The 21,556-nt window shown below is 47.9% G+C and overlaps 1 protein-coding gene across 1 annotated transcript; it reads left to right on the top strand.

Moving 5' to 3' along the window:
- The first annotated feature begins 3,040 nt into the window (after positions 1-3,040).
- UTP11 (UTP11 small subunit processome component) lies at positions 3,041-14,767 on the top strand. The gene is made up of 8 exons (XM_019430275.2): positions 3,041-3,202; positions 7,475-7,536; positions 8,983-9,085; positions 9,718-9,831; positions 10,315-10,408; positions 10,496-10,626; positions 12,671-12,781; positions 13,518-14,767. Exons 1-8 carry the CDS (start codon positions 3,140-3,142, stop codon positions 13,599-13,601), a joined length of 762 nt encoding a protein of 253 aa, XP_019285820.1. The 5' UTR covers positions 3,041-3,139; the 3' UTR covers positions 13,602-14,767.
- Positions 14,768-21,556: the final 6,789 nt, after the last annotated feature.

Below are 21,556 nucleotides of genomic sequence, written 5' to 3'. Positions count from 1 at the left end.
GATCCCTGCCTAAGCACTTTGCATATATTAGTGTACTTGATTTTCCAACAACGGTATGCAATATATATTTTTTAATATATTTTTAAATATTTATTTTTGAGAGAGAGAGAGAGAGGCAGAATCTGAAGCAGGCTCCAGGCTTTGAACTGTCAACACAGAGCCCGACATGGGGCCTGAACTCACGAACTGCAAGGCTCATGACTGAGCCTACGTCAGAGGTTCAGCTGACTGAGCCACCCAGGTGCCGCATGAAATATGTATTCTTATACCCATTTTAAGGATGAGAAGATGGAGGTACAGAGAGAGTGAGTTAACTTGCCAAGGGCAACACAGCTACTAATGGCAAAGCCTGGATTCATATCCAGTCAAATGTCAAAGCTCCTTATGCCAAAAGAGCTTAACTGTCAGGCCCTGCAGCCTCTTAAGTCATTCAACCGTATTAAGCCTCAGTCTGCTCATCTGTTAAGAGTAGTGGACTCCCCTGTCTCACAGCATTCTTGTGAGTCTTGAAGGAAGGTACACAGTAGGCATTGAAGAGGTGGGACTCCCGCCCTGCCCAACATATTCCTTCTCATGGTCAGTTGTTAAGTTTCTGCTGCTGGGGCCAGGAATCTGGAAGCCAGAGAAAATTAGATTTCTGACTTGGCTCAGCCTGGGGGAGGGACGCTGGTGTAGGGCAGGGGCTTTGTCCTTTCCCCTCCCCATTTCTAGCTCCCGAGTGGGCTCACATTTCCGTTGGTCCAGGAGGACAACGTGCCCCAGGAAGGTCTAGGGATCAGCCACATGGACTCCTTGTTCCCGTTTCCCATCAGTCCACCCCCACCCTCCCTGTAGGGAACAGGTGTATTTGAGCAGAGGCTGGAAGCAGAGCCTGATGGCTGTATGACTAGCCTTGGGTGAGTGGGAGCTGGTTGTCTCTTCACCCACCAAGGAGGCCCCCACACACCCTTTCTTATCTTGTGGTGGAAGGGGGCTTGTTCAGGGTCTCCCAGCCATCTTTCACCTTGGAAGTGTTTTTAAGACAAGGCGACAGCCTGACAACTGATAACTGACAGGTTTCTCATGGTTTCCTCTGGGTGCTGAATCACTCCTTGATGCTTGTGATCACAAGCCCTCCTTCCCCCAGTGAGAAAACTTCCTTCCTTCTCCGGGCGTATTGCCTGCTCTTACCCATTGGGCTGCCTGGAGCCCCTGCCAGACCTCATGGCTTAGCAGACAGCGTCTTTTAGATTGCCCAGAAACAGTCTTCTCATGCCCCCAAACCTGGTGATGCTCTGTGGGTGCAGAGGGTGAAATGAATATGTGTGTGTAGGTGGGTGGGGGAGTGGGTAGAGGGAGAGCTAACATGTTAAATACTGACTATATGCAGGGCACCATGCTAAGTGCTAGTCGTTGCCTCCTTGGGTTCTCACAAAAGCCACAGGAGTCGGTTATATTATTATCGCTATTTGATAGAGTAGGACACGGGGCTCAGAGAATTTGACGATGTGGCCCTAAATCCAAGCTGATAGGTTGTGGGTGTGCAATTCAATTCCAGGGCTGATTCTTGGGCCCACTTAATTGAGCTGAGACTGGGAAGGTGGGCTAAATCATGAAGGACCTTGTGTTTCAATGGTTAAGTCACAAATGAGGTGGAAGTTTGTTAACATATGTGCCTGCGTTGGGCAAGGCTTGGACGGACAGGCAGGGAAAAACTTGTCACGTGGCCGATCTCAGCTACTTTCAGCTTTGTCGTACCCACCCGTCTACTAGACTCGCGCTTCCTGGGACTGAGGAGAGGATTTCCTCAGAGTGCCTCAGCTGGAGGAGTGAGCTCTGTCATGACAAATGGGTGCTATTATAGGACTCGCTGAGGGTTAGCTTCGTGTATTGGAAAAGAAACCAAATGCCTCTGAAGAGCTCTGCTGTGCCCAACCCTCTCTCTATCCTTATGGGTAGGTTTAGTAACAATAGTAACAACAACAACAACATCCATTGCTCCCATTGACTGTGAGGTTTTTTTTTAATGTTTATTGTTTTCAGAGAGGGGGGAAGGGCAGAGAGCGAGAGGGAGACAGAATCTTCTAGAAGCAGGCTCCAGGCTCTGAGCTGTCAGGGCAGAGCCAGACATGGGGCTCGAACCCACCAACCGTGAGATCATGACCTGAGCCGAAGTTGGACGCCTAACCGCCTGAGCCACCCAGGCGTCCCGACTGTGAACTTGTTAAGAGGTGAACGCGGCAGCAAACACCTTAGACATACCATTTCATTTCATCCTTGCAACAATTCTGTAGGTAATAGTATTATTACCACCATTTTACAGATGGGGAGACAGAGGCTAAATGAAGCTAATTTTGTCTTGGCTGGTGGCAGTCAGCATCAGATCACACCTGTATGGTTTATGGTCCTAATCATTACATGGTGCTGCCTCTGATACCCGTCCTGTCAGCCAGCCGCCATGCCCCAGAGGGTGTGAGGGACTCCAACTTTACAACTACTGTAAGGGATAGAAATCCTCCATTCAACTGTGAGTCTCTTGACGGCCCTGTGAAGCGAGCGGTGCACGCTATTATTATCCTTGTTTTATGGACGAAGAAAAATGATGCTCATTAAAGTCAAGAGACCTGTCAAAAGTCACAGCTGCTGGTAAGTGGCAGAGCCAAACCTGGTTTTAAGGTCTCCTGTTTCTAGAACGCTCTTTCCTGTACACGTTAAAATTCACACGGTTCCTGCCTCTAAACACACCGTGTAAATAGGGCAAGCGGAGCAGAGCTGTTTGGTGACTGCACATGCGCACACTCCAAGCACGGCTCAGCCCCAGGGCAGTGTCAGCCACGTGTTCCCAGGTGACCACGCGGAGCGGAGCGCGAAAACGAGAGATCTGGGTACACGTGCACAAGCTCTGGCGAATGAGAACTTAGTCTTGCAGGGTCACGAGACTAGACCTAGGAAACTACACTTCCCAGAAGCAGCTCGCGCTGGACGCCTTTGCTAGATGACGTAGTTCCGGAAAGGCACGGGTCGGATAGGCTGCGGGGAGGAAGTGGGCGGTTCTAAGCGTCTGGCGCCCTGGCCTACTTCCGGTAGGATCGGGGTACTAGGCAGCTGAGGCGGTGCGGGGCTGGCGTTGTCTCCTGAGCTTTTCCAGGCGTGAGTAGCGATGGCAGCGGCTTTTCGGAAGGCGGCTAAGTCCCGGCAGCGAGAACACCGAGAGCGAAGCCAGGTAGGACCGCACAGGTCCCACGAGCGCTGGCCCGTGGCCCCGTGTGCTTCCCTACCTGCGGTACCAGGTCCCTTTGGCGCGTCGCTGGGGCACGTAAATAAATGGAAATATATGCTAACGATGCCGGCGTGCCTGGGGCGGAGCCTCGAAGCCTGGGGAGAGGAGGGGGGTCGTAGTTCCCGTTCCCTGCCCTACTCCCGACTGGTTCTTTGGGTATAGTCAAAGCTGTCTTGGGGAATTTCAGTGCGGAGGTAGTTGTGTGAGATGCCGTGTGTAAAATGCTTGACCTGGGAGGAAGGTGAGGCCAAAGCGCCTACCGGCTGGAACTGGAACCCGCATCTAAGGGTGCAGAGCCCTGCCCACTGCGTAGCGGGGCGGGGGTCAGTAACCCAAGAGATTGGTGCTGATAATGTAACACCGACAGGCGTGGGCTTAGCGCAGAATCTTATGAAGGTCTGCCGCATACGGTTTTTATGTCTCAGGCCATAATGTTTTCCATCCCCATTGTACAGGTGAACAAACTGAGGCCCAGAGAGCAGAAGTGACCTGCCGAGTCCTAAACCCCAAATTCAGGTGGATAAACAGTTGTAGGACTTCTGTGGAGGGTGTGTCTGTGTTGGGGAGGTTGAGTAGAAACTAGTTTAATATATGCGGAACCAGCGCATCCATTTCACTGTGCTTAAAAACCACATATACAACCTAGTTATCTGGTCCAACTTCATTTTGCAGGTGGGGAAGAGAGGGAGAAAGATGTGTCCAAAGTTGTGTTGCTCACTGATGGGGGGGTGGGGGGACCTAAGGCCTCCTAACCAGAGTCAGTCTTCCTCCTTAATAGCATTTATCAGATATTTATTGTGCACTTACTGTGTGCTCAGTCATGTGCTAGGAGCAATAGTGCAATTTGCCACCTAATTGTGGCACCTGTTTGAACCTATTTGTGGGCCTATCTAAAAGTAATGATAGGGGCGCCTGGGTGGCTCAGTCCTTGAGCGTGACTCTTGACTTCTGCTCAGGTCACGATCCCAGGGTCATGAGATTGAGCTGGGCTCTGCCCTGACAGAGTGGAGCCTGCTTGGGATTCTCTCTCTTCCCCTCTCTCTGCCCCACCCCACTTGCTTGCTTGCTTGCTCGCTCAAAATAAATAAAAATAAAAAAGAAAAGTAACGATAGCAGTGTTTGTTGTGTGCCAGAGCCAAAAGTGCAGAATGCTTTACTCGTTATCTCATTTAACTGTTGACACTGTGTGGAGGTAGGTACCGTTATTTTCTCACATTTGCAGATGGGGAAACTAAGACTCAGATAGGTTAAGTAATTTGCCTAAAGACATACAGCTGTAGTTGGCAACTGGCAAAGCCACAAATCAGACCAGGAATCCAGAGGCCACTAAAAGATGAATAAAGAATGCACCTGTATAAGGGGAGCCTGGGTGGCTCAGTCAGATGGGTCTCCGACCTCAGCTCAGGTCATGATCTCATGGTTCTTGAGTTCGAGCCCCGCTTCTGGCTCTGTGCTGGCAGCTCAGAGCCTGGCGCTTGCTTTAGATTCTGTGTCTCCCTCTATCTGCCCCTCCCCGTTCACACTCCATGTCTCTCTCTCTCTCTCAAAAATAAATATATATATAAAAAAAGAGGCACCTGTATAAGAGATAGCACAGGAACACTGCCAAATGAGGAATTTGAATGGGAAAAGTAGACATGATGAGGGAGCTTCCTGGTGAAACTTGCTGAACTTTGAAGGGAATGATAATAGCTGTCACTTTTTGAGCATTGATTGTATGTTAGGTACAGCCCAACATGCTGTACAAGGATGATCTCATTTAAATCTACAGCGTGTCTATGAGGTGGATGTTATCTGTATTTTCCATATGAGGACTCTGATGCTTAAAGAGGTTGGATAGTGTATCCAAAATATCAGTTGTAAGTAGTTGGTTTGGATTAACAGAGAAGGGGAGGGGCAGGAGAGAATCCCAAGCAAGCCGGACGCAGGGCTCAAACTTGTGGAGCTGGAACTCACGAACCGTGGGACCATGACCTGAGCCGAAACCAAGAGTCGGACACTTAACTGACTGAGCCACCGGCACTCCAGAAGACAGAGAGCTTCTAAGGCTGGACATAAGCATGACACGGTCATGTTTGAGTAGGAATAGAGGATCTTTGTGGGAGAGGTAAGAAGAAGGCCATGCTGGAAAGATGGGTAAACATGTTGACCAGGGTACTCTATGTCTGGGTAAAGTTTGGACTTTATGCCATAGGTTCTTCACTGAGGTGGTGGGCCAGCTACTGAAGATGTTTTGTATGGAGGGAGTAGGTATAATTAGGTGAGCTACTTCAGATGCAATGGCCAGTCTTCTTCTATAACTCAGATCCCTTTGAATTAGCGTTTTTGTAATTTTTGGGTAGATAGCCAGTATCTATGATTCCTGGATCGTAGAGTATTTCTGTTTTGAATTTTTTTTTTTTTTTTTTTTTTTAGTTTTAGAGAGAGTGAGTGAGAGCGTGCGTGGGAGAGAGGGACAGCAAGAGAGGGAGAGAGAGAATCTTAAGCAGGCTTCATGCTCAGTGTGAAGCCGGACACAGGGGCTCAGTCCCATGATCTGAGCTGAAGGCAAGAATCGGACGCTCCACTGACTGAGCCACCCAGGCCACTCTCTAGTTTCAAAAAAAAAAAAAAAAAATTCTTTTTTTTTTTTACATTTATTTATTTTTGAGAAACAGTGAGACAAAGCATGAGCAGGGGAGTGGCAGAGAGAGGAGACACAGAATCTGAAGCAGGCTCCAAGCAAGCGGTCAGCACAGAGCCTGATGAGGGGCTTGAACGCACAAACTGTGAGATCATGACCTGAGTTGACCTGAGGTCAGTCGGACGCTCAACCGACTGAGCAACCTAGGTGCCCGGGCCACCCTCTGGTTTTAATTTTTGAGGAACCTCCATACTGTTTTCCACAGTGGCTGCATCCATTTTCATTCTCACCAATAGTGCATGAGGGTTCCTTCTTCTTCACATCCTCGCCAACACCTGTTTCTTGTGTTTGTTGTGTTTTTGATTTCAGTTTGGCTGTTATTTTAATTATTGAATTATTTGTTGCATCATTTCAAGGATAAAAATTGAGAAAGGTAACTTAAAAATGTCATCTGTTAATATTATACAAGTTTAAACTCGTGTGTAGTATTGTATTAGAAGTGTATGTACCTTCTCAAAAATTGAGATTATTCAGAGCAGGAGAAGATGCGGTCTCTTGTGGGAAAGAGCACAGACTCTGGCCTCACATAGAGTGGGTTCTGGTTCTAGCTTTGCCAGTTATTCTGTGTTCTTGGGCAAGTCATTCTCTAAACTTTATTCCCCTTTTGGAAAATTGGGATAACAATCGTATGTTTTATCTACTTCTCCTGTTTGTTGTGGGGATTAAGAGATTGTGTGTAATGAGCACAGCAGATTGCTTTGTAACAGAGTAAGTGCTTAATAAATGTGGCCTGTTATGATGATGTGGGCAGAAACATCTACCACAGATACTGACATATATTAATTGCTCAATAAATAGTTTGTAGAAAGATAATACCAAGATATAATCCTTGTGCCTTCCGTGCTATCCAAGTTCTGTGTCAGAAGGGTATTCTGTGTCACACTCGGTTTTCTCTCTTACTTCTTACCAAAGGAATAATAATAACAGTAAACATGTGGTGGGTACTTGCCTTGTGCCAGGCCAGGTGCCAGCACTGCCCCTTACAGAGGCTCATTTAATCCTAATGATAACCAAGGGAAGCAGGTATTGTTATTCTCGTCTTAAAGTTAGGAAACAGCAGCTCAGAGAAGTGAAGTGACTTGCATAAGGTCACAGGTTGTTAAGAGGTAACGCTTGGATTTGAACCCAGTTCTTGGACTCTAAATTTAGAGCCCTTACCACAGTTGCCTCCCTGTTATTATATTTTCCCTTCATAGTATTTTTTAAACCCTTGGATTAAGGCTGTAGTAATTTTAGTACAGCTGGCAACTGCTTGCTTAGTGCCGAGTCATTGTTGCCTCTCTCTGTCCTTAATAGGCCAGGAAACCTACTATGGCAGTGCTTATGACCTCTCTGGCGTCCGTATAGTACCTCTCATCCTTGGGCAGAGCCCAGTGGGGGAGGGAAGGGAACAGGGTAGCAAGTTGGCTCCAAGGACATGGATTTACTGAGCACTCCAGAGACTCTTGTTCTTGTGAGGTGTCATGTTGATTTGGGCATGTGTTTGCTGGGGGAACTAAGCACTTTCTTTTTTTTTCCCTTTTGTCTTCTAGCCTGGCTTTCGAAAACATCTGGGCCTGCTGGAAAAAAAGAAAGATTACAAACTTCGCGCAGAGTGAGTTCAGTTTCCCGGTGGAGGTGCTGCCAAGAAGGTTGACCACTTCCCTGCACGGCAGCTGGATTGCCCAAGTGTCTGACGGGGGATAATTTCCTGCCATTGATAAAATGGCTAAAACTCTGGCAACCCGTCAGATACTTGTTTGTGACCCTAAACTTCTCTCTTTGTTTGAGCAGAGCGTTATTTATTTAACTACAGTTGCACTGCGAATTTTTTCTAATTCTGTTGTTCCAGATAGTTTGCTCATAGTGGCTTTGATTTGCCCCTGCCTTGGTGTTTGAGCCAGAAGCAGAATCTCTTTTTTTCTCTCCCTTCTCTTGAAATGCAAGATAGAATCTAAAATTCCAGTTGTCGAGTCTCTTACATCACCCCGTGTGTGGTGTGGAATGAAGAGATATGAAAGATGGATTCATAAGACTGAGCGTGGGTGATAATGAACTCTGAAAACATTTCATAAAACAATTACCTCTATTTTTCTTCTTTGGCACTTTATTTGGAGAATAAATTATAATTATTTGTTAACTATGCATGTCAGCTGAGGTCCTTTTGTGCTCCTGGTACAGATGGTGATGGATTAAGTGGATTGCTCTGGGTCCCAGAGTTAAGGCTAATAATGATAACTGAGTGCTATTATTGGATTAGGTAGTGTTTTGGGAGACTTGCAATATTTACACTTATTTATTCCTCCCAACAACCTTCTGGGATACTATTATCATCATACCCATTCTACAGATTAAATTAAGATGCAGATTGGTTAGCTAAATTATCCAGGATTACTTAGCTAGAAGTGGTGGAGTTAAGGTTTTAATCCAGATAGTCTGGCTTCAGAGTCCACGATTCTAGTCAGTATGCTATTCTGTGCTGTGTAGTTTTGGAACCTTATTTGGTCAGTTGGTGCCCAAGCTTGCATCAGAACCCTTTCTTTTTTTTAAACGTTTATTTTTGAAGGGGAGAGAGAGCGTGAGTGGGGGAGGGGCAGAAAGACAGGGAGACACAGTATCTGAAGCAGGCTGCAGGCTCTGAGCCATCAGCACAGAGCCCTATGCAGGGCTCAAACCCACGAGCTGTGAGATCATGACCTAGGCCGAAGTCAGACGCTTTACCGACTGAGCCACCCGGGCGCCCTGATCAGAACCCTTTCTAATGAGCTTTAATATGTGCTTTCTTTGGTGTTTCCCTCTAAAGATGTAAATAGCGCTAAAACATGTGAGATGGGGACAGTTTCAGGTGAATTTTGGGATAAGAGAGTAGCCTACAGTGACGGGATCTCAACATTAGTGACAGTGGAGGCTGGATCAAATCTAGTCATTGCTCTGGCTTTTTTGAGTTTCATTTTGTATGAACTTTAGATGCTTGTAAAGTGTGCTCTTGTGGGTTTTTTTGTTTGTGCTTTTTTGTTTTTGGAATTTTTTTGTTATGAACTTCATTTAAACTGCCTTTTAGTGACTACCGGAAAAAGCAAGAGTACCTCAGAGCTCTCCGGAAGAAGGCTCTTGAAAAAAATCCAGATGAATTCTACTATAAAATGACTCGGGTTAAACTCCAGGTGGGTACCTAATGGATCAGTTGGTATTCTGAGCTCCAACTCAATAAAGAAAATAAGATGGGGGAAGAGATGGAGAGGAAGGAGCCTTGGCCTTTATTTAGCCCTTCTCCACTTGGTCCAAATGCTCTTGGTCAGTATCCAAGGCAAACTGTCCCTTCATGAACAGCATGCATTTCTACTCCTGAATCTGAGTTGTCTTATGACTGGAGCTTTTCTTTCTTTTTTTTCTTTAATTTTTTTTTTTTTGTTTTAATGTTAATTTTTGAGAGAGAGAGTGCAAGTGGGGGCGGGGGGCAGAGAGGGAGAGAGAGAGAGAGACAGAATCCGAAGCAGGCTCTAGTCTCTGAGCTGTCAGCATAGAGCCCGATGCAGGGCTTGAACTCACAAACTGTGAGATCGTGACCTGAGCCGAAGTCAGACTTAACTGACTGAGCCACCCAGCCACCTCTGCCTGGAGCTGTTCTAAGAGTAGATGATGAGGTGCTAAATTGAACATGCATCTAGGGGCTTAGTGCATTGGACTGCTGTTGCAGATGGCATTCAGTTGTCTTTGTTCCAGTCATAAGCTATGCTGACAGCTTATCAGTGATTTTCATCTAAGAGGGACTGTATCTTTTAAATTTGGATTTTAGGATGGAGTTCACGTTATTAAGGAGACTAAGGAAGAAGTAACTCCAGAACAGCTGAAACTGATGAAAACCCAGGATGTCAAATACATAGAAATGAAAAGGGTTGCAGAAGCTAAGGTAACAACTGAAGCCCTTTGTTCTGTTGTATTTTTGCTAAGGAAAAAAATGCGGATTCAGTGACTTCAAATTATAAGTTGATTTCTTCTTGAAGTACTTGTGTATGGTATAATGATTTAGAAGTGTAGTCAGTGTGGTAGAGTGGAAAGAGTTCAGATTTGGAAATGAGACAGACTTAGGCTTGAATTCTGGCTCTGCCATTTATTAGCCCCATGATTATGGACAAATTAACATCCTTGAGAGATTGGTTCCTCATTTCTATTTCATGGGATTGTTGTAAGGATTAAATGAGTTTTGTGGAATGTGTAGCCCAGTCACTTAACTGTGGTTGGTGCTTGATAGATGTTTAGCCATTCTTTAAAAGAATGAAGCACATTTTTTGTTGGCTCGTGATAATGATGTGAAATGGTTTACACTTTTGACATTCATCTCTGATACCCTGGAAGAACCCAGTGTAAAATGAGATCCTGTTCTGTATTCTAGAAAATTGAAAGACTGAAATCAGAGCTCCATCTGCTGGATTTCCAGGGGAAGCAACAGAATAAGCATGTGTTTTTTTTTGACACCAAAAAGGAAGGTATGAAATGTTTGAGGGTTTCTGGGATAGTCTACCATGTTGGTGTATGTTTGGTGTTAGTGCCTTAAGAATTGTCTTGACTTTCAGTTGAACAGTTTGATATTGCCACTCACCTGCGAACAGCCCCGGAACTTGTTGACAGAGTCTTTAATAGACCCACAATAGAGACCTTGCAGAAGGAGAAAGTGAAGGGGGTTACCCAGCAGACTCGACTTAAGGTAATTTTCTCCGTTGTTTTCAGGTCTGAGCTTAGGAGAATCTAGGATTTCCACCCCCCCCCCCCCGCATTTACTATAATTAAGGAAAGCTCATTAAGTTCCCTTAGAAAAGTGGAAGGAAGATTTGATGATGGGATGGGAATGGACGAAGGTTCCTTGGTTTTTAAGATTGGGGGGTGTGTGGCATAGTGTGGCTTAGTGGTTGGAAGCTTAAGGGTTTGGCTTTATTTTTTTTAATTAAAAAAATTGTTTTAAATGTTTTATTTATTTTTGAGTGTGAGTAGGGGAGAGACAGAGAGGGGAACAGAAAATCCTAAATGGGCTCTGTGCTGATAGCAGCAAGCCCAGTGAAAGGCTCAAACTCACAAAGTGAGATTATGACCCAAACTGATGTCAATCAGCTGAGCCACCTAGGTGCCCCTGGTCTGGCTTTTAGATTTGCATTTGAATCCCACCTCTCCCTCTGGGCTTTGTGCCTTTAAGACTTGTGACTGATGCCTACCTTGTAAAATGCAGAGAGAGGAGGAGACACTGAAGATTTAGGGATTTGGTATATTCTGATATTGAACCTTCAGCAGCAAATACACATCTCAAAAAGTCTTTACATATTATACATTTGTAACCAGAATTTTGTATTGACTTTTCCTTATGGTGCTTTCCATCACTGTAACTGGGTTTGTGCAGAAGACATGCTTTTTCTCAGAGCCTTCTGGAGTTGAACTCTCACTTCTGACTGATTCATTAAAAAAAAAAATGCTGTCAATGTGTTTCAAGCAGACAGCTGTTCTGTTTTGATTTGAATCATTTACACCGCATCAGCTTTGCTTCCAATGTTTAATTTCACAGCAGTTTCTCTAGCTCAGAGGCAGCTAAACTTGCGTTGGTAATATAAATACCCCTAATTAGTTTGACTATATTGGGTAATCCCATAAATTTGACAGTCTGTGTAATAAAGTGAAAACAAAAGCTGTCTGAAACCACTGCTGCGAGACTATGCTAGAATTGGTGAATTGTTTAAATCTGAAGCCCAGTGACGGTCCCCCCTTGTAGATAACACTTCCAGCTGAGGAGCCGGCTGACTAGTATTCTCGTGATAACCCTGTTTGTCAATTAGTTGTATTTTCAATTAGCTGTGTCACTAACACTTCTCAAGTGTCATGGTGGTCCCTAAAGACATTAGTGCTCCCAACAGAATAGTTCACAGACATGCCTTGTAAGTTGGAAAGATTTGGATCTTGCTGTTCTTGTCCAGTGGTGGTGTTTCTTCTGGTTGTTTTGTTTAAAGCAAAAATATTTTCATTAAGAGACTGATGGTGAGTGGATTGTAAGGGAATTTTTAATCTCTCTGTAACTTGGAGGGGTGGGCAGCCCATGGATGAGCTGTAGGAAGTCTGTGAACACTCTCATTCCACACAGACATTTTGTGCAGATAGGCATATGCGTTTGCACAAATTTGCACCAACACACATACACATTTATTTCAGGAAAGAATCCACAGCTTTCTTCAGTTTCTCAGGGGTTCATGATTCCCCCAAATTGAAGGGCCACTGGCCTTTGAGGGGATATTTCAGCAGTGAGAATTCTCAGGTCAGCTTCTGCTGAAAAAGTCCTGCTCTCTGAGTTCTGTGGTTCTCAGACACCTGCACACTGTCCATTAGCCTTTCTATTCTCTGTTCACTTTGTGTAGGGTTTCCAGGATTGGCTCATTCCTGCATTGCCTTAGGTAACCGGGACGCTCACACAAAGGTCAAACAGCTTAGTGTAGTAGTGGAAAGATTCCTGGGACCCGTGAGACTCGTGGGACAGTCCTGACTCTGTTCCAGGTGAACCTTGTGTCCCTGGGCAAGTCTCCAACGTTCTGTTAGCTCTAGAATCTGGTGTTCCTAAAATGGGCAATTTTATGGTCCCTTGTGTTGATTCTGAGTAAGGAGGAGGGAGTTGATGAAACCATTTATGCATTTGGACTTGAGTGGATTAAAAGCAGTTTTTAATTCATTTTTATCTTGTTAATTTTATTGAAAACGGGTGTGTATTTCTTCCACAGCGGATAGCTAAAGAAAGGCAAAAGCAGTATAACTGCCTGACGCAGCGGATTGAACGCGAGAAGAAATTGTTTGTTATTGCACAGAAAATTCAAACACGCAAAGATCTTCTGGTAAGGAGAGAGAGCCTTAGGCCCTTCCTTTTATTTTATTTTTTTTCCTTTCTCTCTTGTAAAGGTTTTAACTTAGACTGGATTTCAGCTGTGTGTAAATCAACCCCAGTGAAAATGTCTGCTCCTCAGGGGCAGTGGTTTGAGCCAGTGTCTGTTACTCTGACAGTGTTGAAATGTTCCTTGATTAAGAAGGTAATAAGGGGCTTATTAGTCAGTGCTTTGGAACAGCAAAGGGTAGGATCAGGTAGCATATGAACTTTATAGCTTATGAGCAGCTATGTGTAACATTTAAGCAGGTTAACAAAGCAGTGTGTGTCACTCATTGGTGTTTAAAAATAGACAACATTGTGTTGTTAAATAGCACAGCTAAGGATTATGTGATGCCCCTTTCATATTAGTACCATTCCTCTAAATGTCAAATTCTTCAGCTTTGTAGATCGTTCAGATCTGCCTTTCTCAACTAGGGTTCCGTGTGAGAATAAGCCCTACAGAAAAATGATTTGACTCCCTGTCTTCTCAGTTTTTCTGGAAACTTCAACATAGTAGTAGCATTATAGATTCCCAGGGGAGAACATGGTTCACTGCATCTGGGGATACTTGAGGGTAGTATGGCTTTGTCCTTCCCGTACTTTGAGAAGGACTGAATTAGGGGCTTGCCAATAGGTAGTTTATTAACCTTCCTGTTTTACAAAATGCTATCCTACCATTTACTGGTAACCTTTTTAATCTTTTGTAGGACAAAACTCAGAAGGTGAAGGTGAAGAAAGAAACAGTGAACTCCCCAGCTATTTACAAATTTCAGAGTCGTCGAAAACGTTGAAGTGGTACAGATGAGCTTTGTCATTCCATGCAGAAGAGAATTCCTTTTTTTTTCCCTGAGTAACTTCACATTCCATTAGCCTGAATGACATGATTTTTCCTGTTTGTAATTTTATTACAGATCTGACATGTGGTATTTTTCTGTGGACACCATTAAAGCCCCTTCCCATGTCTTATTGTTTTGAGGGTTGTGAAATCAGCCTTAGTTTTATATTCCTGTATATTTTTTTCATTATGAAAGTTATATCTCATTACCGCAAATTTGGAAAATAAATGAATTCTTCCCTAATCCCAGTACTAATTGAGGAACAATAAATAGTTATTAGTGCTAGCAGCTAGGGCAATGAAAGTGAACAAAACTGTGAGCATTCTGGTTTATTTCCTCCATTCTTTTTTTTTTTTTTTTTTTTTTTTTTAAGTTTACTTATTTATTTTGAGAGAGCATGAGCAGGGGCAGGAGAGAGGGAGAGAGAGAATCCCAAGCAGGCTCTGTGCTGACAGCAAACTGTGAGATCATGAGCTGAGATCAAGAGTTGGATGCTCAACTGGCTGAGCCACCTAGGCGCCCCTATTTCCTCCATTCTATAAAGGTGTGTACTGGTTTTTAATTATGTTTTTGTGTTTTGTAGTTGTAATTACAGTAAACAATTTTACATCTTTTTTCACTTCATTTCTTCCATTTTGTTACATCACTTAATTTTTTATTTTTTAAAGTTGACTTTGAGAGAGAGCATGTGCATACATGTAAATGGGGGGGGTGGAGAGAGAGAGGAAGAGAGAGAGAATCCCAAGTTCGGGGCTCGAACTCATGAGCCGGGGGATCATGAGCTGAGCTGAAATCAAGAGCCGGATCCTCAGGGCACCTGGATGGCTGAGTTGGTTAAGCATCTGACTTCGGCTCAGGTCATGATCCATGGGTTCGAGCCCTGCATCGGGCTCTGTGCTGACAGCTTGGAGCCTGCTTCTGATTCTGTGTCTCCCTCTCTCTGCCCCTCCCCTGCTCATACTCTGTCTCTTTCTGTCTCTCAAAAATGAATAAACTTTAAAAAAAAAATTAAAAGTCGGATGCTCAACCAACTGAGCCATCCAGGTGCCACACATCATTAATTTTTTAAAAGTAGTGTATGCTCATAGTAGAAATTAAAATAAATATTTTTAATGCTTGCATGTTTGATTTAGTGGGCAGACTGATTTTACCTTCCTTCCTTCTGTGTTTATTGGATATTCTGATGGCTTCATAAAGTAGCCAAGGAGGAATTTTTTTTCTCTTACGCTTTATAGCTACAGATAGAAACCCTTGGAACTAGGAACCCATGGTGGCACCTCCTTATTGATGAAGCTCATATCGGACAGATCTGGCTCTGTTCCTGCCCTCTGCACTTCTGGCCAGCTCCTGATTCCAAGGCTGTAGATGGCTTGGTACAGGCCTGTGCCCTGGAGGTGGGGACTGCAGAGCATGTGTAGCAGCTCCTTTGTCTTCCCAGAGTCTCACTCTTCCTGTCTATGTCGGGGTGGTAAGCTGAGGCTGGTCAAGACAGGACTGAGCATGCTTGGAGCAAATGTGGGAGGAGCAGAGTTCTGGGAGGTGTGCTTACACCTCACCCCTGGAGGAGGAACAGCTGTGCCTGGATTTTAAAGAGAAAAAAAATCATCGTTAAAACTTAATAAGTTTCTGTGACTGCTAGGCTCCTATATAAAGCCTAAAATGAAAGCATGTTTCCTCAGGGTGTACCCAGTGGGATTTAGATTTGGGAGCCCTGGAAAGTAGGAAGAAGGGCCAGGGAATAGAAGTTAGTAGCTTTTGCCTTAAGGAAGGAAATGCTTCACAGTCTCTGTGTGAACTTCCTTTTGGGGAGATGGTGAGCTAAGTAAATGTTAATGGTCTTATGACATAGAGGTCTGAGTCCTGAGCCAGGGAAGGGATTTATCCTGTGGATGTTGGGCAGAGGAGTGGGCAGAGTCTGTTCCTGGGATAAACCAGCTTGGTGCTGCTACTCGGACTCGTATCCCTTGTCTCTGCTGGGTAGGAAGGTGGGAGGCAGGGAAGGGATATACCTAATGCCTTCTCTTGAAGCTTACGCTTACACAAAGGTACACACACTTCATGAGTTCTCACTTTATATTTACTTATTTATTTTTAACGTTTGTTTATTTTTGGGAGATAGCATGAATGGGGGAGGGGCAGAGAGACAGAATCTGAAGCGGGCTCCAGGCTCTGAGCTGTCAGCACAGAGCCTGAAGTGGGGTTTGAACCCACGGACCGTGAGATCATGACCTGAGCCGAAGTCGGATGCTTAACTGACCGAGCCACCCAGGCGCCCTGGCTCTCACTTTAATAGACTCTCAGGGTACTACCCCTCGGGCCTCATGCACACACGTATGCGCACACCTATATACCCTGTGGTACACGAACGTGCCACCAGGGTTTCACATCCGCTGGTTACGTGCTAAGTAAGTCCTCACGTGTTCTGTAGGTATACAGCGATGCTTCATTGAAGAGGCATGTGTGTAGGCAGGAACGTCTATCCTTTTGGACTACCGTAAGTTCCAGATTGGAGGTAGAGAACTATAAGGAGATAAAACCAGGTGTCCCGAATTGCTGTTCACACTGAGGGCTGTCTCTGAGGCCCAAGGAGAGCTTGCCTGCCCCTTGTGATGAACCCAAGACAGATGCCCCAGCCTCCTGGGTGCTGAAAATAGGCCAGGACCTTATGCTTTGGCACTCAGTGGGACCTCGGACTCCTGGCTCGTTGCTTGGGAAGGGGAGAGACTGTTGTTTCCTTAGGATCCACACGCCCAGGCCCCAGAGGTGGTTTGGGCTCTTGGTGGCGTCCTGCTCTGGCTGTGCCAAGGGGAATGCGGGCAGCGTAGGGAGGTGGAAGGCATTGCTCTGAGTCAGAACCTGTGTGGTTCAGGTCTCGTACAAATGAGGTCCCCAGAGTGTCGGCTACAATAGCTGACGTGGAACATCGAGGTTTCTCGGGCAGGGAACCAACTATCCTGCCTGAGTCCTACTCCACTGCCTCTTAGAGCCCTTCTGACTCCAGCAGTAGAGTGTCAGGCCTTAGCTTTATTCTCGGATTAAATCTGTTTCTAACTCTAGAGGGAACGGATTCCTGGCAACAGGGTAGGAAAGGGCCCAGTAGATGGAGCTGCTGCCCCTTCTCTGGGTGCTGGTGTCTACTCTCTTAGCGCTCTTGGCTTCTGTTGGAAGCATCCTGTACTACGTAGGTGCTTAGTTCCTATTTATTGAATTCAGTGCCTTAGAGGAGAACTCTTAGGAAAAAAGGTTTTCTCCACCCCTACTCCTGCAGTTTGAGGTAAGTGTGGTCCCAAAACAAGGAAGGGGCAGGAGAGGGCTTTTCCCCTCACGTTTCTAGTAAGGCCCATGCAAGGAAGCCTGTTGAGTCCCACATCGAGAGGGTGGTTCCACCAGGAAATGGTAGGGGGTCTCCCCGTGAGCAGTTGTGAGGGTTTATGTCTAGCTCGCTGTCTCTCCCCCGCTGCTGGTTGTGGGGCAGTGAACAATTAGAGCTGCACATCCTCCAGCAGGGAAGGCAGCCAGCAGACGCAGACTTGCTCTGCCTGCCTGTGGAGGCCGGTGAGGCCAGGGCCTGTTAGGACCTGAACCAGTGAGGCAAGTGGGTATGCGGTGCCGGCCTCCCTCCTCAAGCTCTCCCCGTGTGTCCGTTCACAGCCTTGTGCACAGGGTGTTGGGAGAGGGCGGGCCGAAGCTTGGGTGGGAGTCTTGGCCCAAAGCCCCCGGCGAGTGGAGGAATTGGGGGTGGACCCGAAATACTATTGGGGCTGAGCTGGCGGTTTCTTGGGCTCTGGCGGCTGCCTCCTGGGGTCAGAGGGTATATGCTCTCTTGCCCAGCAGGTCACCGGGCCTCCCTCCTGGCGGGGCTCCCACCCAGCTCCATGGGTTTGTCTCAGCAAAAAGTGCAGGGGAGGAGTGGAGATGAAGCTACGAAACCCTGAGAGGCAGAGCTGGCTTTCCCAAGTCCACCCCTTAGAGTTTGGAAGCTTAAGAGGCTGGCTGGGTCATGCTTCTGCTTGTTCTTTCCTACACCGCTCTGGTCGGAGAGCAAAAAAATCTCTCGTTTCTTCAGACTCCCTGTACGGAATCTGCGTGTTCCTCATTCCTAGACCCATCATTGTTGCATTTGGAGAGTTCTGTCTCCTCTGTATCTGTCCAACCAAAGTTTGTACCTAGTTCTCTCTGTCTGGTCTTGCGTGCTTCACTTGATAGCCCTCGTCATGAGAGTAACCGTTTCCTCTCACATCTGGGGAGCAAACTGCTTGGTGCTGGGGCTGTGGTGCAGTCCTGAGTCCCCGGCTTTGGTGGTTGTAGACGTTGGTCCAGAACAGACCCCAGGACCTAGCTCTTTCTAGGCAAGAGGAGCTTATGTGGGGACTGCTATGTTTGGGGTTAAGGGTGGGAAGGAAGCCCTTTCCATTCCTCTTGTCTGTCACCTGATGGCCTTGCTCACATCATAAGCGTTAATTGAAATTGTGGTGCCCCGGAGGCAGCTGGGCAGCCCCCCCCCCCCCCCCGCCCTGAATCAGCCTGACTCATTTACAGCTTTCTCCGAGTTACCCCAAAGGCTTCTCTTTTGAGGTGACAAATGTGGGGTTGGTTTCAGGTTTCATGTTTTTACATTACTAGGTGGAAAAAAAACCTTTCCAAACCAAAAAAACCAGCTTTTACAGCAGAAATAACATGTCCCGAGAGCGCTGGAAATTTCCCCTGTCCTCTCTCTGCTGCTCAGCCACAGAGACCAGTGACGGACGGAGGGGTTAAGAGGAGGGGGTTGGAGCTGAGGCAAGTGGAGCGTTGGGGACAGCCCCTTTGGAGGTGGCAGCATCTGCTTTCCTGCTTAAAGGCAGGGGAGAGCCTTTGCAGGGCCCTGTGGTCTCTAGTGAGGCCTGTGGTCTCTAGTAGCCAGCGGTAGATTGCCAAGGGACAGGGGTGGTCAGCTCAGGATAGACAGGGGCTGGGGAAGGGAACCACCTCACATCTCTCGCTAATTTGATCCCTGGAGATCGGGGGCAGGTCCCTCAGAGAGGGCTCTTTAGGTGGTGCAGTAGGTGGGAAGCTGCAGGATCCATCTGGCACATGGAGACTGGGAGACCACCCCTTCCTGTTACTGGCTGGTAGCATAAACTGCTCCCCGCCTGCCCCCCAGTGGGGGCAGATGGCCTCCATGGCAGATGGAGACCAGGCCAGCAATGGCTGGGTGAGCTTTCCGGTCCCAGCCTGGCCTCCCTGGCTAATAAGACAATTGAGAGGGGCAGTGACAGGGTGTTGTGTGTGCGTGTGTTTAGTAGGAGACAGAGTCCTGGCCTTCTTGGGCCATTGTGGAGGAGAGGTAAAGAGGGAACCCCACATGAAGTCTGGATCTTGGGGGCACGCCCAGGTTTTCTGTGTAGAGGTGGCAGGTGCTCAGGGCCCTGACGCTGCCCACCTACCCAGGCTCCCAGAACCCCCAGTTCTCGAGCAAAGGGGATGGTCCCCGGGGTGGGAGTCTCTGTTGCAGCTGGAGCCTGGTGGGCTTGATGCAGACCCCCTGCTAGGTCCCCAGAGCTGGGCCTGGGCAGCAGCTCCTCCCAGAGGACGTGCCCGTTTATTATGCGCTCGGGCTCCCTCACTGCGCAGGCAGGCAGCGGCCTTCATTAGCGGAGGAGCTGGGGTCTGTTTTGGCTGCCTCATCAGCATCAGTGAACTGCGTCCCTGCGAGATTTGATACAATTTAATTAACCTAATTAAAAGCTCTGATTGCAGAGATGATTGGGGTAGCGCCAGCAGCGACTGCATATTTATAATGAGCTGCAAGGTGTGGGACCGCAGCCAAACGCCACGCATCCTAATGAGCGGGAGCTGAGAGCCAGGGAGCGGGAGAGGGAACGTTTATTTTTGGCAACAATGCCCAGTTCTTCCCTGCCAGGGAGTCAGAGACCCAGGGAGTGAAGACCATCCTGCCCACTGAGCTCCTCTGAGCAAGGTAGGAGCAGGAGCATGTGCTCCCCACGCGTTCTTGTGCCTTTGGACGCCCACGTGAACGCACAGTGCCCGTGTTTGCCGCTTACGGAGTGGGGGGCTGGGACCCCAGCAGTGCACTTTCCCTGCCTCTGTCCATCTCTGGGAATCGGCCTGCCTTCTGAACCATGAGCCCTGGTTGGAGGAAACGGCTCAGTAGAACCACCTGGATTTTAGGACTTCGGGATCCCTGGGCTGTTCTCTCCGACTTGCCAAGGCAGATCCAGGCTGTGACGGGATTAGGCTGAGAGGCTGGGTGGGCATCGGAAAGGGGGTCTGGATGCCCGGGAGACCCAGGTGAGGATTTTGGGGTCTGGAGCAGACCGGAGAAACAGCAGAAATGGACTTCCAGCTCCTCTCAGTGCCCCAACTCACTGTCTTCTGAGGATGGCGTCCAGAGACGGCCATCTCCCCTGGACTCTTCTCTGCCACTGCTTCTGTCTGGGGACTCTTGGTTTGTCTGACTCAGCGTTTCCACTGTAAATCACATCTAATAATAACGAGAGTGAGAGCCGGGGCAAAGATGCCGTGGGTGAAGGGGGCACTGGTGAGAAGGGGCATGCTGCCCAGGTGCACTGGGGTGTCGAGCGGTGAAGGAGCTCTGGGGTGGCGGGAATGGGGGCTGGGTTCTGGAAGCCACCGTCAGAGGCCTTAGGGGGAAGAAGATGGGAGCAGCCCTCCTCCCGCACCCCCCTCCCTGCCCTGGGAGCTTGTGGAGGTCATGAGCTCATCCTGGCTGGCCCAGCCCCCCAGTGCTCTGAAAGCTGCCAGGACAAGATGAGATTTGTCCCCAGCCCACCTTGCAGAGCTGCAGCTGCTCAGCTCCCTTATCAATCTTCTCTGTGGGTTTAATCATCTCTCTGTCATCCTGCTGGGACAGCCCTCCCCATCGTGGCCCCGGCTTTCCTCCAATCCCCCTCCCCCAGACACGCCATCTTTCCTCTCCTGGACTTCCCTTCTAGGAGGCAGAGGGTGGGCCAGGGCAGCTTTGCCCCAGGTTTAGTCTCAGTGGTGGGGCCAAGGGGTCCCTGTTTCTGGAACAAATAAAGGGGGGGCGGGGGTAAAGGTGATACTGATGGAGAATCTGTCCTAGCCAGGTCCCCATTATCTTTGGCTTCATTCCAGGCTGGGTAGGACAGGGTCTGGAGGTTGGTCATGAAGGCCTGCAGCCCAGATCTAAGAGATTCTTGTGTAGGTGCAGTATCTATCCCGTCCTTCTTCCTCCCTTCTGCCAGCCCCTTGGGAGCTGTGTCCACCCACGGCCATCCAGGCAGCCAGCTTTGGCCTCTTTCCCTGGGTGGGTCCTGTGGGGCCAGGCTACATGGAGCCTTGTGGGCCCAGGGGCCTGTGGGCAGGAACCGCAAGCCCACAGCTTTGCGTGCATCTTGGGAAAAAGGGTGCCCAGGAGTCAATGGAGCCTGTGTTGTGGTCCAGGCTGGGAGCCAGGGCGCAAGGGGATCTGGGGCCCCTCCTAGTGCTGACGTGCAAGATGACCTTCAGGGCAACTCTTCAACCCTCTCTGCTTCACTCTGTTTCCCCTTTAGAGCATTTGGGGCAATGGGCAGGGGGCATGGGTGGCATGGCGTGGTGTATGTGCCCCTTGGAGGGAACATGAGAGAGATGGTCCTTCTTCCCCTGCTCATGGTCCCACTCAGGCATTCAGTGCAAATGGAAAGCCGGCTTCTTCCCATTTCTCAGAAGGGGATGGGAAGTCCCAAAGAGGGATAGGATCCAGGGGAGCATCACCTAGCTTGTCCTCAAGGTGGGGCTGAGAGACACCCTCCTCCTCCCCGCCCCCGCCCCAGAGGTTCCTCTCAGATGGAGACCATAGGTTCTGGAGGGGCACTGACTAGTCTTGGGCTGGAGGCGGCTGGTCCAGTTCAGCCCAAGGCTGGGCTCAGTAGGACAATGGCATG

This window comes from Panthera pardus, unplaced genomic scaffold (genome assembly GCF_024362965.1).
Source record: "Panthera pardus isolate Hobbes unplaced genomic scaffold, ASM2436296v1 HiC_scaffold_11, whole genome shotgun sequence".
In the NCBI taxonomy this organism is placed as follows: domain Eukaryota; kingdom Metazoa; phylum Chordata; class Mammalia; order Carnivora; family Felidae; genus Panthera; species Panthera pardus.
This window is presented reverse-complemented; position numbering and strand designations above follow the sequence as displayed.